Source organism: Hemitrygon akajei, chromosome 17, assembly GCF_048418815.1.
Source record: "Hemitrygon akajei chromosome 17, sHemAka1.3, whole genome shotgun sequence".
Taxonomy (NCBI): domain Eukaryota; kingdom Metazoa; phylum Chordata; class Chondrichthyes; order Myliobatiformes; family Dasyatidae; genus Hemitrygon; species Hemitrygon akajei.
Window position 1 is genome coordinate 13,006,120 of NC_133140.1, and position 14,240 is coordinate 13,020,359.

General features: G+C 46.3%; 1 protein-coding gene across 13 annotated transcripts in view; it reads right to left on the reverse strand.

The window, feature by feature from the left end:
* Positions 1 to 13,660, reverse strand: part of mtss1lb (MTSS I-BAR domain containing 2b) — a 189,218-nt gene extending 175,558 nt beyond the window's left edge. For 6 of the 13 annotated variants that reach the window (XM_073069697.1, XM_073069693.1, XM_073069695.1 and 3 more), the window contains exon 1: positions 13,071 to 13,657. In XM_073069697.1, coding sequence (XP_072925798.1) covers positions 13,071 to 13,142 — 72 coding nt within the window. In that variant the 5' untranslated portion in view covers positions 13,143 to 13,657. Of the gene's footprint in view, positions 1 to 13,070 lie in introns of all 13 variants that reach the window. The other 7 variants (XM_073069696.1, XM_073069698.1, XM_073069692.1 and 4 more) reach the window with 4 other exon arrangements.
* Between the last annotated feature and the right edge of the window lie 580 nt (positions 13,661 to 14,240).

Sequence of the window (14,240 nt, forward strand, 5' to 3'; positions counted from 1 at the left end):
TCTCGTGTGCAAGTTTCCACCATCCTCCTGAATGAAGAATTCATCACCCTCTCAAAATTCTTTTCTTCTGGGGTGACTTCACTGGGTTGCTGCGTTATCGGAAATCCCACCCTTCTCATAAAGTCAGAGATTCACAACACAGAAATGGGCTCTTCGGCCAGTCTGCACTGGCAATCGAGCACACATTTACACTAACCCTATCCATTTCACTCTCCCCACATTCCTATCAGCTCTCTCAGATTCGACCGCTCATTGTTCATTGTTGTATGCAAGCACAAATCAGATTCAGATTCAGTTTATTGTCATTTAGAAAACACAAATGCAATGCAGTTAAAAAATGAGACAATGTTCCCCCAGAATGATATCACAAAAGCATATGACAAAACAGACTACACTAGAAAATCCATGTAACGTTTGGCAAACCCCAATCCAGAGTCCGGAGAGGCTGCTGCGTATTAATACCGCGCTACCATCTAGCGCGTTCCCCGGAAAGGAGCTCCAAATCCACCAGACAAAAACAAGACCAAAAACTAAAGCTACAAGACCTGCACAAAACCACATAGTTACAGTGAAAACAATAGCATAATTGATTAAAAAAAAACAGACTATGGGCACAGTAAAAATAGTCCAAGATGTTAAAGGACTGTAAGTTCAAAAGAAATCACCACAGTTTCCACAAGTCCCCAGGGTTCCGACAGACTCGGCATCCCACGCCGGCGGCAGAAGGGAATACCCCCGCTATGGACTTCCAAGGCGCCGCCCAACTCAGCCTCACAGACGCAGCACACAATGGAAGCTCTGTCGAAACCAGCCTCGCAGACGCAGCACACACCGAAAGCGACCTGAGTCCGTCGAACCTCCGAGCCGACGACCAGCCCCTCTGGCACAGCTTCTCCGAGCACCATCCTCTGCCGAGCGTATTAAGATAGCCCCGCCAACAGCCATCGGCAACGTGACCCCGAGGACTGGGGGGCCTGTTCTTCCCAGCAGAGTCCCGGACCCCACAGCAGCAGCAGCAACGAAGAAGGTCTTCCTGGCATTTCCCGATGCTTCTCCGTGCTTCCACGTCCGTTTTCAATCGATTATGATTGCGCATGGCACCCCACTTCACAAATAATAGATAATCAGTTCGGAGTGGCCGCTGCAAGCTGCGTCGTGCCGCCATTTTGGATCTTGGAATGAAACATTTACTTGCAACAGCATCACAGACGTAGCATCATATAAGGAACATCCACAAGAAAAGGATAAATTACACACTATCTTTACAAGAAACAACACAATTAGAATAAAACAAAGGTCCACTGTAGCAGAAAATGGTCACAGTGCTTCTATCATCCTGGAGCCCAAGAGGGTGACAGTCCAGTGGAGTGCTTTGAGCAGCTGGTTATGGATCACATTAAGTTCCATCTTCCTGCTACACTGGACCCTTTCCATTTGCTTGTTGCTCAGATTGGTCCACTGATGATGCCCTGGATTCTGCAATCCACTCCCTCCTGCCCCAGCTGGAAAATGGTGGCCTACGTGCCAGGATGCTGTTTATGGACTTCTGATCAGCATTTAATATGATTATCCCCCAGAAGCTGTTGGGTAAACTATCCTCACAAAATGCTGAAAGAACTCAGCAGGCCAGGCAGCATCTAAGGAAAAAGAGTAAAGAGTCGCAGTTTCGGGCTGAGACCCTTCACCAGGACTGGAAGAAATATGAGAAGTCAAAGAAAGAAGGTGGGAGGAGGGGAGGAAGTAAAGAGCTGGGAAGTTAATGGGCTGGAGAGGGTGGAATCTGATAGGAAGGGTAGAGGACCATGGAAGAAAGGGAAGGAGAAGAAACACCAGAGGGAGGTGATGTGCAGGTGGGGGGGGGGGGGTGGAATAAGAATTGGAATTGGTAAAAAGGGGGGGGACAACTACCAGAAGTTCAAGAAACCGATACACCAATTCACTGATGACCCAACAGTGGTTGGCATCATCAATCGACAATGAGGCAGCATAGATAGAAGAGGTAGAGCAGTTATTTGAAAGGTGTGAGCACAACGTGCTGTGGACAAGATCAAAGAAATGATTGTTGACTTCAGGAAGATGCAGATGGACCACTCATCACTGCACATACACAGCTCCTCTGTGGAGTTTCTGATCTCTGGGAGTGCACACCTGGTCTCTGAACACTACCTCTTTGATCAAAAGAGCATAGTAGCAACTCTACTTGCTAAGGAGATTGAGGTGAGTGTGACTCACCCGCACTCCACCCCTCCCCATTTTAACCAATTTTTATCAGAGCACCATCAAGAGTGTCCTGACCAGCTGCATCACCGTCTGGTACAGGAATCGCAATGCATCTGACCGCAAGCCTCTACAAAGGATTGTGATGACTGCTGAGAGGATCATCAGGGTCACGCTTCCACTCATCAGAGATACTGATCAGGAGCACTGCATACTGAGGGCCCTCAGCACTGTCGATGAATCCTTCATTCGTCCAACAATCTCTTAACCCCCTACGATCAGGCGAGAGGTACCATAGCATTATGACAAGAATTATTAGGATGGGAAACAGTTTCTTCCTCCAGTATATAAGACTACTGAACGTCCTGCCACCATCCAGGTCTTACAACATATGAAACACCAGCTTTCTTCTGTCATGAATGCATCTTATTATTTATTAATTTATTTGTGGTAACATTGCTTTATGTTAGGTGTGAGAGTTCTATGTTCTGTGTTGTGCACCTTGGTCCAGAAGAACACTGTTTCATTTGGCAGTACTCATGTTCTTGGTTGAATAACAATAAACTGAACTTGAACTCTATGGTGAAGTAGTTATTCAGGTTTTGGCAATTGTTTCAAAAAATAAATGTTTGAAGGGAAGTAGCTGTTTTTGAAACTTTTGGTGATAGACTTTAGGCTTCTGTATCTCCATCCTGACGGTAAGTGCAAGAAAATGACGATACTTCAGGTGAAGGAACTCCTGTGGTGACTCACTTCCTCACACCTGGAAGCCTTTTCAACAACCTGTGAATGGTGCGCTCTGGGATCAATGCCTAAAGGTCGAGTTAATACCCAGAAGTTGGCAAAGCCAAAGGCTGAAGTCCAGAGCCAGGGGCCTGTGGGCCAAGGAGTAGAGGTTTGAGGCCTGATGACTGCGAGTTTGAGTGTTCAGGGAAAAGGAATGGAGGTCCAGAAGCAGCCTATCCTGGAATTGGAGGCCCATCTGTATGGATGAAGGGGTGCGTGGGTGGGTAGCTGGGGTATGGGAAAGGGGCTTGTTTTGCTGCTTTTGTCGTGTTGTTCTGATTGCTGTTTGTGTCGTTCTGTTGAATGCTGATGCTGGAATGTGTGCAACACTTGGTTATTAATGCAAATAACACATCTCGCTGTATTTTGCGATGTACTTGCGATAAATAAATCTGAATCTGTGAAGACACACTCTCTACTTGTTTGTGTGAATGAAGCTCCAACAGCCTGAAAAAAATCAATGACAAAAGCCTGATTGGCTTTTTTGTGGAAGTAACAAAACAACTCAATGAAGGTAGAGCAGTAGATGTGGATCTTTGTAAGGCATTTGATAAGCTTCCTCATGGAAGATCCAGCCAGAAAGTCACAAGGCATGGGACCTGTGGAAACTTGGCAGTGTGGATTTGGAATTGGCTAGCTTAGAGAGGGCAGTGGTAGATGGAGCATATTCGGTCTGGACATCCATGACTAGAGATATTCTGTAAGATCTGTTCTGGAACCTCTGAAACTTGTGATTTTTATATATGACTTGGATGAGTAAATGGAAGAATGGGTTAACAAGTTTGCAAATAACACAAAGGTTGGTGGTGTTGTGGATAGCATATAAGGTTGTTGCAGTTCCAACAGAACATTGCAGAGCTGGGCTGAAAGGTGGCTGATGAAGTTCAATCCAGAAAAGTGTGAAGTGATACACTATTGAAGTTCAAATTTGAAGGCAGAGTATAGGGTTAATGGCAGGGTTCTTAGCAGTATGGAGAAACAGAGAGTCCTTCAAAGTTGCCATGCAAGTTGACAGAGTGGTTAAGGTGGTGAATGGTTTGTTGGCCTTCACGAATCAGAGGATTGAGTTCAAGAGCCTGAAGGTCAATCAGAACACTGGAAATCGGAGGCCCGTTGAACACTAGGGGTTCAGGGGCCTGTCCTAGGGTTGGAGAACTGTGTGAGAGTGGTAGGGAGGAAAGGGGATTGTTTTGCTGTTGTTGTTTTCTTGCTTGTTATGTTCTGTGTTGTTCTGCCAAGCACTGTGGGCACACTCTGTTGTCAATCATAGACATGGGAAAATGCTGGAAACCCTGAGCAGCAACACACAAAATGCTAGAGGAACTTGGCAGTTCAGGCAGCATCTATAGAAAATAAACCTAAAAACAGTTAATTTCAGGCCAAGACTCTTCTTCCATAGATACTGCCTGACCTGCTGAGTTCTCCCAGCATTGTGTGTGAGACACTGTGTTGTTGCCGGAATGTGTCATGACATTTGAGGGCTGCCCTCAGCATATCATTAGGTTGACGCAGACAATGCATTTCACTCTATGCTTCAAAGTACATGTGATAAATAAATCAGAATCTGAATTGTAAGTTGAGTGTGATGGCCCTGAACTGAGGCAGCATTTGACTGAGGTGCCCTTGGTAAAACGGAGGTCAACAGGTATCACAACAAAAACACTCCAAAAGCTGCTGTTGTAGTCCTATGAAGGAAGCGGGTATCAATACTTCCATCGCTACAGGAGTTCCTCAGAGCAATACTCTGTGCCCAGCCATCTTCAGCTGCTGCACGATCCTTCCATCACGCTCGATCACCACTCGAGGAACATCATCTCACACACTCAATGTTTCAGTGTCTTCCTCTCTCCCATCAGATTTCTGATTAGACAGCGAATCCATGAACTTTACTTCACTACTTTGTGCCCTACTTATTTATTTTTTAAATATATGTACTTAATTTATAATTGGATTTTACATATTGCAATAGACTGAGACTGCGCATGCCACAACATTGCCGGTAATATTACACCTGATTCTGACAGCGATTCAATAGACTGAAGGCAACAGTTTAATCACTTTTGTTGATGTTCAACACAATAGTTGAGCCCATCTTCGACTTAACTGAACAAGCTACATCAATTCTGTAACAATAAGAGCACGTGAGTGATTATCTCCTCCTGACACCCTACAGCCCTTCCAAGATCTACATCACACATTTGACCAGGCTGAGTCCAGCTCCAATATCAGACAAAGAACCTCTCTCCATTAAGGTCAAAGCAGTCAACTTGACTGGCACCCCATACACCTCTTTATCTCGTGTGCATGTGTCAACTATAAGATAGTGACTCTCACCTGTGACCATGATGGCAATGCAGAGAGAGCATTGGAACATCACCATCCTCCTCTAAGGTGCTCACCACCCTCACTTGGAAATGTTTTACTAAATCAGAATCAGGCTTATTATCACTAACATACATTTGTTGTTTTGCAGCAGCAATAGAGTGCAAAGACATTAAAAATCACTGTAAGTTACAATAAGTAAATAAAATAGTGCAAAAGAGGAGTAGTAAGGTGGTGGTGTTGATGGACTGTTCAGAAATCTGATGGCACAGGGGAAGAAGCTCTTCCTAAACCATTGAGTGAGTACGGGTCTTCAGGCTGTCTGATAGTAATGACGAGGAGAGGGCATGTACTGAATGGTGAAAATCCTTAATGAGGGATGCCAGCTTCTTGAGGTACTGCCTCCTGTAGATGTCCTTGATGATGGGCAGAGCTGTTGTGCACTTTATTAGATCTAAATCCCAGAACTCTCTCCCTGCAGCACCGTTTGAAGCTGATCCTTCACCAGGAGGATGGCAGCAGTTCAAGGAGATGGCTCACCCCCACCTTCCCTGGGGAAATTAGGGATGCATAGTGATGCCCTCATCACATAAATAAGTAATAATGAAGCAAGCCTCTGATTCTACTGATGCAGCCAACTTCAGTGCTGCCAAAGTTACTACAACAAAGAGCGCAATGTTCAATTTTTCTTAAGGATTGTGAATGGAACAGCCATAAACCGCTGGCATTCTTCCCTGGAACAGTCAAAGTAGTCAGCCTTCTCCAAGTCTCCGACTGATGTCACTGTAAACCACGGTCAGTATCGTGTAAATGCTTTCCACAGCTTTATGCTTCCAAATAAACCAGGAGCAACAAAAGGAAATATTATTTCAAGGTAGATATTAATAGTCGTTTCCTCATCCCCATTTGACCCTGATGAGGGTTTTCCTAAATGAAGACTCTCCTACAGATAGCATTATGGAGACAATTTCCATAACTTTGATCCACAGACGAGGGAAGAATGGTGACATCCAAACTGGAATGGTGGGAACTCAACTTGCCATTTTTCCCCCTCACGACAGCATAGAAGGCTGAGGGGTGACCTTGTAGGATGTGAGAGGCTTAAAAAAAGATGGTCTGAGTCCTTCTCCCAGGGTAGGGGAGTCTAAAACTAGAGGGCACAGATTTAAGGTGAGAGGGAACAAAATTAAAGGAGGTTGAGGGGGAAGTTTTATTACACAGTGGATGATGTATACATGGAGGGAACTGCCAGATATGGTGGAGACAGAACCAATTACAGAATCTAAAAGGCATCTAAAAAGATATTTAGATAGGGGAGTCATAGAGGGATTTGGATCTAATGTGGGCAGATGCGATTGGCCGAGAAAAACATCATGGTCAGCATGGACAAGTTGGGCAGAAGGGCCTTTCTATTCAACTCTGTGACTCTGTGGCTCTTTATTTTGAAAGCGAGTGTGAAAGCTAGTGCCACCACCACTTTGTCAAGCTCTATATATACTACAAAGTCAGTGTGGTGAATCGTTGGCTCGCACACTGAGTTGAAACAGGGATTATTTAGTGTGTTAATCTGAACCCGCGTGGTCTGGTATTTCCCTCAATGCATCCATCAGTCTGGGGTGGAAAGGTGGGTTCACCATGGCTCCAAAAAAAGGCAGCAGGGGCTTGCATGAATGGTGACACCAGGCATTTGGAAACAAAATAAGATGGCAGCATACTGAAGCTGCAACATCTCGGTGTGAACTGCTGTGTAATTAAACAGCAAGAGGGAGGTGGTGGACCTAGAGCATTCTAGTGATACCAGGCCCAGCACCAAACAAAGGCTGAAGATCCTGTAAACAGTTTCATGCAATGTCCACACTACACCAGATAAATCCGTAACCAAAGCTTTTTCTCTTCGTTTGTACCCCCCTTCCGCACTAAAATGGCGTTTTCATCCCCTGAAACTGGAGATTTTCAGAAATGCTCTCCAGAGTGTGTAATTTTGAAAACACCGCTTGGCCGGAGCAGTGCGGACGGGGTAACCGGAGAAATCTAAAAATGCTGTCGTGACGTGCCAGAACAGATGGTGACGGCAGCGCGCCATTTCATTGTCTTCTTGAACTCAATCTAACAATTTCAGAGCAGACGGCAACGAGACTGAAGCCGGAAGAGTTAGAAATGTACTCATCAAATACTTTGACTCGTAACTTACTGTAAATAAGTATACTCACTTTGCCGTTTTCTGTCCTTGCTCCTATGAAGATGGTTTACCTATTTATGCAAGTATTTCTCTGACAATAGATGTGTAACAGCCTAATGTAACATTGTATGGAAATACAAGATAACACTGATGCAGACATGTTTTATACATTTAACAAGAAGCTTTATTAATGTAACAGTCAGTTTTTCAATGTTCGTCGTCAGCCGGGTCATACTGTCCGTGAACTCTCTGTCAGTTGCCTCCATACGCTCCAGTATCTGCTTTTTTACTTTTAAGTCCTCCTGCGCGAGTCCATCGTTTAAGTTTTTCTAGTCTGTAACTGGACAAACACGCAGCAAGTCTTTCACGGCGAGATTCAACACCAAACATGTTGCTTGGTTTCGGTAGATGTGTCCTGCACATGTGCAGTAGGAGGAGATTCGCCGAAATATCCCTTTTAATGTGGACAGAGATATTTTTTAAAATACATAGTGTGGACCCCCATAGTTTTTACGCGAAACCGGCGTTTTCAAAATTACCCGGTCTAGTGTGGACGTAGCCTTAGTCAGAGTGTAGAGCGGTGATCCACCTTGTTTTCCTCCCAAGATCAGCATCATCACAGAAAACTATCCCTAGCCAAAGAAAAGGGCTTCCCTTCCTCCACCATATCCGATTTTGCACACGTCTGCACTCACCCCCTTCCACCCACGACCTCAAGAGGAACAGGGCTCCTCTTATCCTCACCTTCACCCCACCAGCCTCTGTGTGCAGCAAATATTTCTCCACATCTCCCGCCATCTTCATCGGGATACCACCACCAAGCACACGCTTCCCTCCCCCACCCGACACAGCTTTCCGTAGGAATCTCTCCCTATGCGACTCCCTTGCCCATTTGTCCCTCCCCATTGATCTCCCTCCTTGCAAATGGGACAAGTGCTACACCTGCCCCTACACCTCCTCCCCCACTCAGGGCCCAAACAGTCCTTCCAGATGAGGTGACACTTCACCTGTGAGTCTGTTGTATCTGGTGTGGCCTCTTGAGACCCAACGCAGATTGGGAGACCACTTTACCAAGCGCCTAAGCTCTGTCTGCCAGAAAAAGCAGGATCTCCTAGTGGCCACCCATTTTAATTCCACTTCCCAGTCCAACATCTCAGTGCATGTCCTCCTCCACTGTCGCAATGAGGCCTCACTCAAGTTGGAGGAGCAACATCTTATATTCAGTCTGGGTAGCCTCAAACCTGATGGCATAAACATCAATTTCTCAAACTTCCGGTAATGTGCCCCCCTCTATTCCCACCCCCCTTTCCCTCCCTCACCTCATCTCCTTGCCTGCCCATCGCCTCGCTCTAGTGCTCCTCTTTAATTCACTCCTCCTCCCCTCAGAGTTTCACCTATCACCTTGTGTTTCTTCCTCCTTCCCAACTCCTGATCTATTGTTCTCCAGTCCTGCTGAAGGGTCTCGGCCCAAATCGTTGACTCTTTCCATAGATGCTGCCTAGCCTGCTGAGTTCCTCCAGCACTGTGTCTGTGTGTTAGTTACTATCTCTAGCCAATTTGATTCATTCTATGTGGAATCAAGATATGGTGGAGAGCACCGCAAAGGTTACAGATCTAGACAACGTTGAACTGTGGCACCAAAGAACTGCGCTCCAAATCTAGCCACAACCCTGATAAGCTGTGCTTAGATAATCACAACACCAACATCTACTAATATTGACAAGTCCCGCATGGGAGGTTAGTTAGGAAGATTCAGTCGCTAGGTATACATGGAGAGGTAGTAAATTGGATTAGACATTGGCTCAGTGGGAGAAGTCAGAGAATGGTAGTGGAGGATTGCTTCTCTGAGTGGAGGCCTGTGACTGGTCATGTGCCACAGGAATCAGTGCTGGGTCCATTGTTATTTGTCATCTATATCAATGATCTGGTTGATAATGCAGTAAATTGGATCAGCAAATTTGCTGATGATACAAAGATTGGAGATGTAGTGGACAGTGAAGGTTTTCAAAGCTTGCAGAGGGATCTGGACCAGCTGGAAAAAGGCAGATGGAGTTTAATACAGACAAGTGTGAAGTATTGCACTTTGGAAGGAAAAACCAAGGTAGAACATACAAGGTAAATGGTAGGGCACTGAGGAGTGCAGTAGAACAGAGGGATCTAGGAATACAGATACAAAATTCCCTAAAAGTGGCGTCACAGGTAGACAGGGTAGTAAAGAGAGCTTTTGGTACATTGGCCTTTATAAATCAAAGTATTGAGTATAAGAGTTGGAATGTTATGGTGAGGTTGTATAAGGCATTGGTGAGGCCAAATTTGGAGTATTGTGTGCAGTTTTGGTCGCCAAATTACAGAAAGGATATTAATAAGGTTAAAAGAGTGCAGAGAAGGTTTACAAGGATGTTGCTGGGACTTGAGAAACTGAGTTACAGAGAAAGGTTGATTAGGTTAGGACTTTAATCCCTGGAATGTAGAAGAATGAGGGGAGACTTGATAGAGGTATATAAAATTATGATGGGTATAGATCGAGTGAATGTAAGCAGGCTTTTCCCACCGAGGCTAGGGGAGAAAAAAAAACAGAGGTCATGGGTTAAGGGTGAAGGGGAAAAGTTTAAAGGGAACATTGGGGGAGGGGGGCTTCTTCACAAAGAGAGTGGTGGGAGTGTGGAATGAGCTGCCAGATGAAGTTGTAAAAGTGGGCTCATTTTTAACATTTAAGAAAAACTTGGACAGGTACATGGATGAGAGGTGTATGGAGGGATATGGGCCATGTGCAGGTCAGTGGGACTAGGCAGAAAAATGGTTCGGCACAGCCAAGAGGAGCCAAAATGCCCATTTCTGTGCTGTAATGTTCTATGGTTCAATGTTCTGGCCAGAAACACCATCCATAAAAACAAGCAACGAGGCTGATTACTCTCCTGCCCACTGTCAACAGCAGCGATGGAAGCTGATACTGATGGTATGGTCAAGCGACGGCTGTCTTTTTTGTAGTAATGTCAAGGACCCACACCAGCCCAGAACTCATCACAGTTTGGAGCACAAGAAAGAGAAGGAGATGCCATTCAGCCTCTTTTGCGTTCTTCACCATTAATGCAATCAATGCTGATCAGGGCCACTTTACTGCATTTACTCAGTATTCCAACGTGAACTGAACAACCTCAGTGACTGAACTGCCACAGCCCTCTTCAGGAGGGGATTCCAAAAGAATCATCATGCGTTAGATGAAGAGGTTTCTCCTTGTCTCTGCCCTGAATGGTGACTGTGACCTATAATTCTAGACTTCCAAGTGGAGAGATCACCTCCACAGCTACCCACTCAAGCTCTGAGAATGTTGTGTCTTTCAATGAGATCACTTTGCTTTTGCCTAGGATAAGTCTTCTGAATCTCTCCTTGCAAAGCAAACCCCAGGATTAATCTGGCAGATCTCAACTGCACTTCTACAGCAAGTGATCCTTCGTTGGATGGAAAGGCCAGTCCTGTACGTAATATGGGTCTCCGCCAGCCCCTCCATAATGGAAACAAGATGTCACTTTGCTTGCACTTCAAACTTGTGCAACACTAAACTGACTTGGAGATCCATTGCTCTTCCTTCGTCACGACAAGGTCTAGATCCTAGAACGTCTTCTCCTATTGCTCTCTGGAAGCAAACTTCACCAGCACTGCTGTAGTTCAAAAAGCCAACTCACCACTTTGCCCTCTCCAATTCCTCAAGGGCAATTTGGAATGGGCCAAACATAATCTTTTGCCATGCTGGGTTTGAGTTATCACTTATCTATTTATAATTAAAGCATGGCAACTTACAGACAGCAGCAGGAATTGAACCCATGTCGCCTGTGCTTGTAATGCCATCACACTAACTGTATTGCAAATTAATTCCATGGTCAACAGTTTCTATAACAGTCCGGGACACATCAGCGCTGCCATTCGTTAGCCCCATAATTACCAACAGTACTGTGTGGTAGAGAAACACCAGGAAAACAATGGGCAGCAGCAATGCAGGGTCCAGTCACAGGAACAGTGTTATTTTCAGACTTATCGCAATTGTACTGCCGTGACACCTCGCTTGGTAACCTGACAAACCTGTGTCCACCAGTACAATTCCCCACATCCACCCCACTGCTGTCTCATGGAGATTTCTCACATAAACCCAAAACCACACGGACAGAATCCATAACGTTTGCGTCTGGAGCACATAAATCTCTTTTGCAAAATTCTGACTGTTGTTTTGTAAGTATGGAACAGTCTCAATTTGCAGTTGATCCAAAGCAGGTCACTTGGCAACAACCATGCCCTCTGTGCACAGAACGGGGCTTCTTTTTAATCAATTGCACAATCCTGTCAATAGTCCCAGGAGTGGCCTTGCTAGGAATAAAGGGCATCGTTGGCTTGGGGCAACAAAACGTGAGAGTGCATGCCAAGGTCAGTGTAAAGGGTACTGTTTCCTCTCAGACACACTTCTGCAAGAAAAATAGTCCTATCACTGCCTTATCTTTGTTTTTTAGTATTTAAATACCAGGATGCAGCGGCAAAAGGGTGTCCATTCCTAAATAAAAATACTTTGTGGTAGCTACTAAACAGTTAGTCAGTTTTCCCAAAAATAAAGTAAGATTTGATCATCTTCTGCAGATAAAACCGGTTTAAGCCCAACTCTTAATTCAGCGTTCAGTCAAGACGGGGTGTGGGGGGGGGGGTCGGAATTTAAAACCACTTTAAAATTAATTGGTATTGTAGCATCCCCGTGAAGTGTTTTATAAACACGCATGGTTGCAGTGACTGAACCGCGTCTGGATTCTCCACACACCATGAGAAAGCAGCGACCTGCAGTGCTTCCGAAGCCAGCTTTTTCCTGGATCGGAGAGAAGAAGCAAGGAGCTGTATTTTTGACATCGCTCCGCCCTCTTCCAACAACATTTCATGGATCAGTGGAAATGCTGAAGCTTTAAATGACCCTCCCCCCCCCCCCCCACCCGCCCCTAACCAAGTCAATTTCAAATTTGGATACACAGATGGAAAACTGGCATACACAGCAATCTAGCGACAGTAACACGCACTCCTCCCCTACATTTGTCGTACCGATAGTGCGGTGTAATAATTTACCCCGGCCCGCATTCCCTCGCTCTGAGCTCTGGTTCCAGTGACTGCCCTCACATACACACACTCCTCCTTCACACACTGGGGCAGAATGTTATTCCCCTATTTTGTTCACAGATATTTGTAATCTGTAACCCGACTCCCTCACAATACTCTGTACACGCATTCACAAGATTCAATCTTCCACATTTATTGAAAAGCGCCTATCTCACTACAGGATGCAGTTGCAACTAAACGGCTGCAATACAAAACATGTTATATTTACATTAAGCTCTGATTTACTGTCACCTCTCCCCCCCCCCCCCCCCCCGGTATTTACTTGCATCAGATCTCCGGAGGAAATTGCTCCCTCAGTTTACACGGATGACAGGCTTAATTAAAAACAATATTTAGAGAGAAAGGCGAGCGATTTCATTTATTTGTTGCCAGCTCTACAGCCAAGGGCAATGCAATGGAGAGCGCCGGACTGGGATCCTACCTTCATGTCATTGATGACCGCCTGAAAGAGCCCACCGAGGGCTCCGCATTCCTTATCCATGCCCGTCTCCATCTTTGTACATCCACAAACAGTAGAGGGTGGGGGGAAAGCACCGGGGCGAACGCAGGCCACTAGTGTGCGGCTGGCTGGCTGTCCGCTCGCTCGCTCGCTCGCTCCTCTCCCGCGCGGCGGCTGCAGCTACGAGCAGACAAAACAATGAGGGGAGAGCGGAGCGGAGCGGCGCGGCGCGGGGCTGCGCGGGGCTGCGGGAGGAGGAGAAGGGGGCACTCGGCGCCCACTCACTCTCCCCCCTCGGCACTCGGCTGAGGGAAAGCCCTCCCGCTCTCTATCACGACAGCCCGCGCTCCGATGTTCACTTTCACAACTCGATTAATCCCAGGGGCAGCCGGTGGCTTTGCACGGACATGGCTTCTCGACGGCGCCGGGAGCGGGGGAGAGACTGGACGTGGGAGGAGAGAGTGAGTGAGCGAGGAGGTCGCGCACGCTGGGCAGGCGGCGGTCCCCCAGGGTGCACGCGCACTGGGGCCCGCCGGGAGCGAGCGAGCGAGCGGGCACGCGGGCGCGCCGGGCAGCAGAAATCCCACGCACAGTCACGCCCCCCCCCCCCTCTCGTCATGTGCCCGTGGAAGTGTAGTGGGCGGGGGAAAGGTCTCTGCAGCATCGATAAATCACAAAGGAAGTCGATAGCCAGCAGTTGTCGAAGGTTTGCGCAAGGTAGATGTTACCAGGTCAGTAATCATAATTCACATCAAGACTGCCCACAAATACTTAACGTCTACCTGAATGCAGATATGCACAGTTACCACTACATGGATATAAATGAAACTGTCTTCATACCTTCTGACACAAGCACTCATATCTTAGAAAACAACCAAAATTTCGCATTTGTTTATATCAAAATATTTTCCCGCCACAGAAGCCGAAAGTAGTTCATCTCATTGTTCTGTGGGGTCTCGGCCCGAAACGTTGAGTGTTTCCTCTTGTCCGTAGATGCTGTTAGTTCCTCCAGCGTTCTTTGTGTTGTTTTGAATCTCCAGCATCTGCAGATTTTCTCCTGTTTGTTATTGCTCTTTGTGGATACGGTATTTACTGTGTGTAAGGGGGACTGCTGTCTTCCCCTGAAACACAAGGGTGATAGTTGTACGAAAG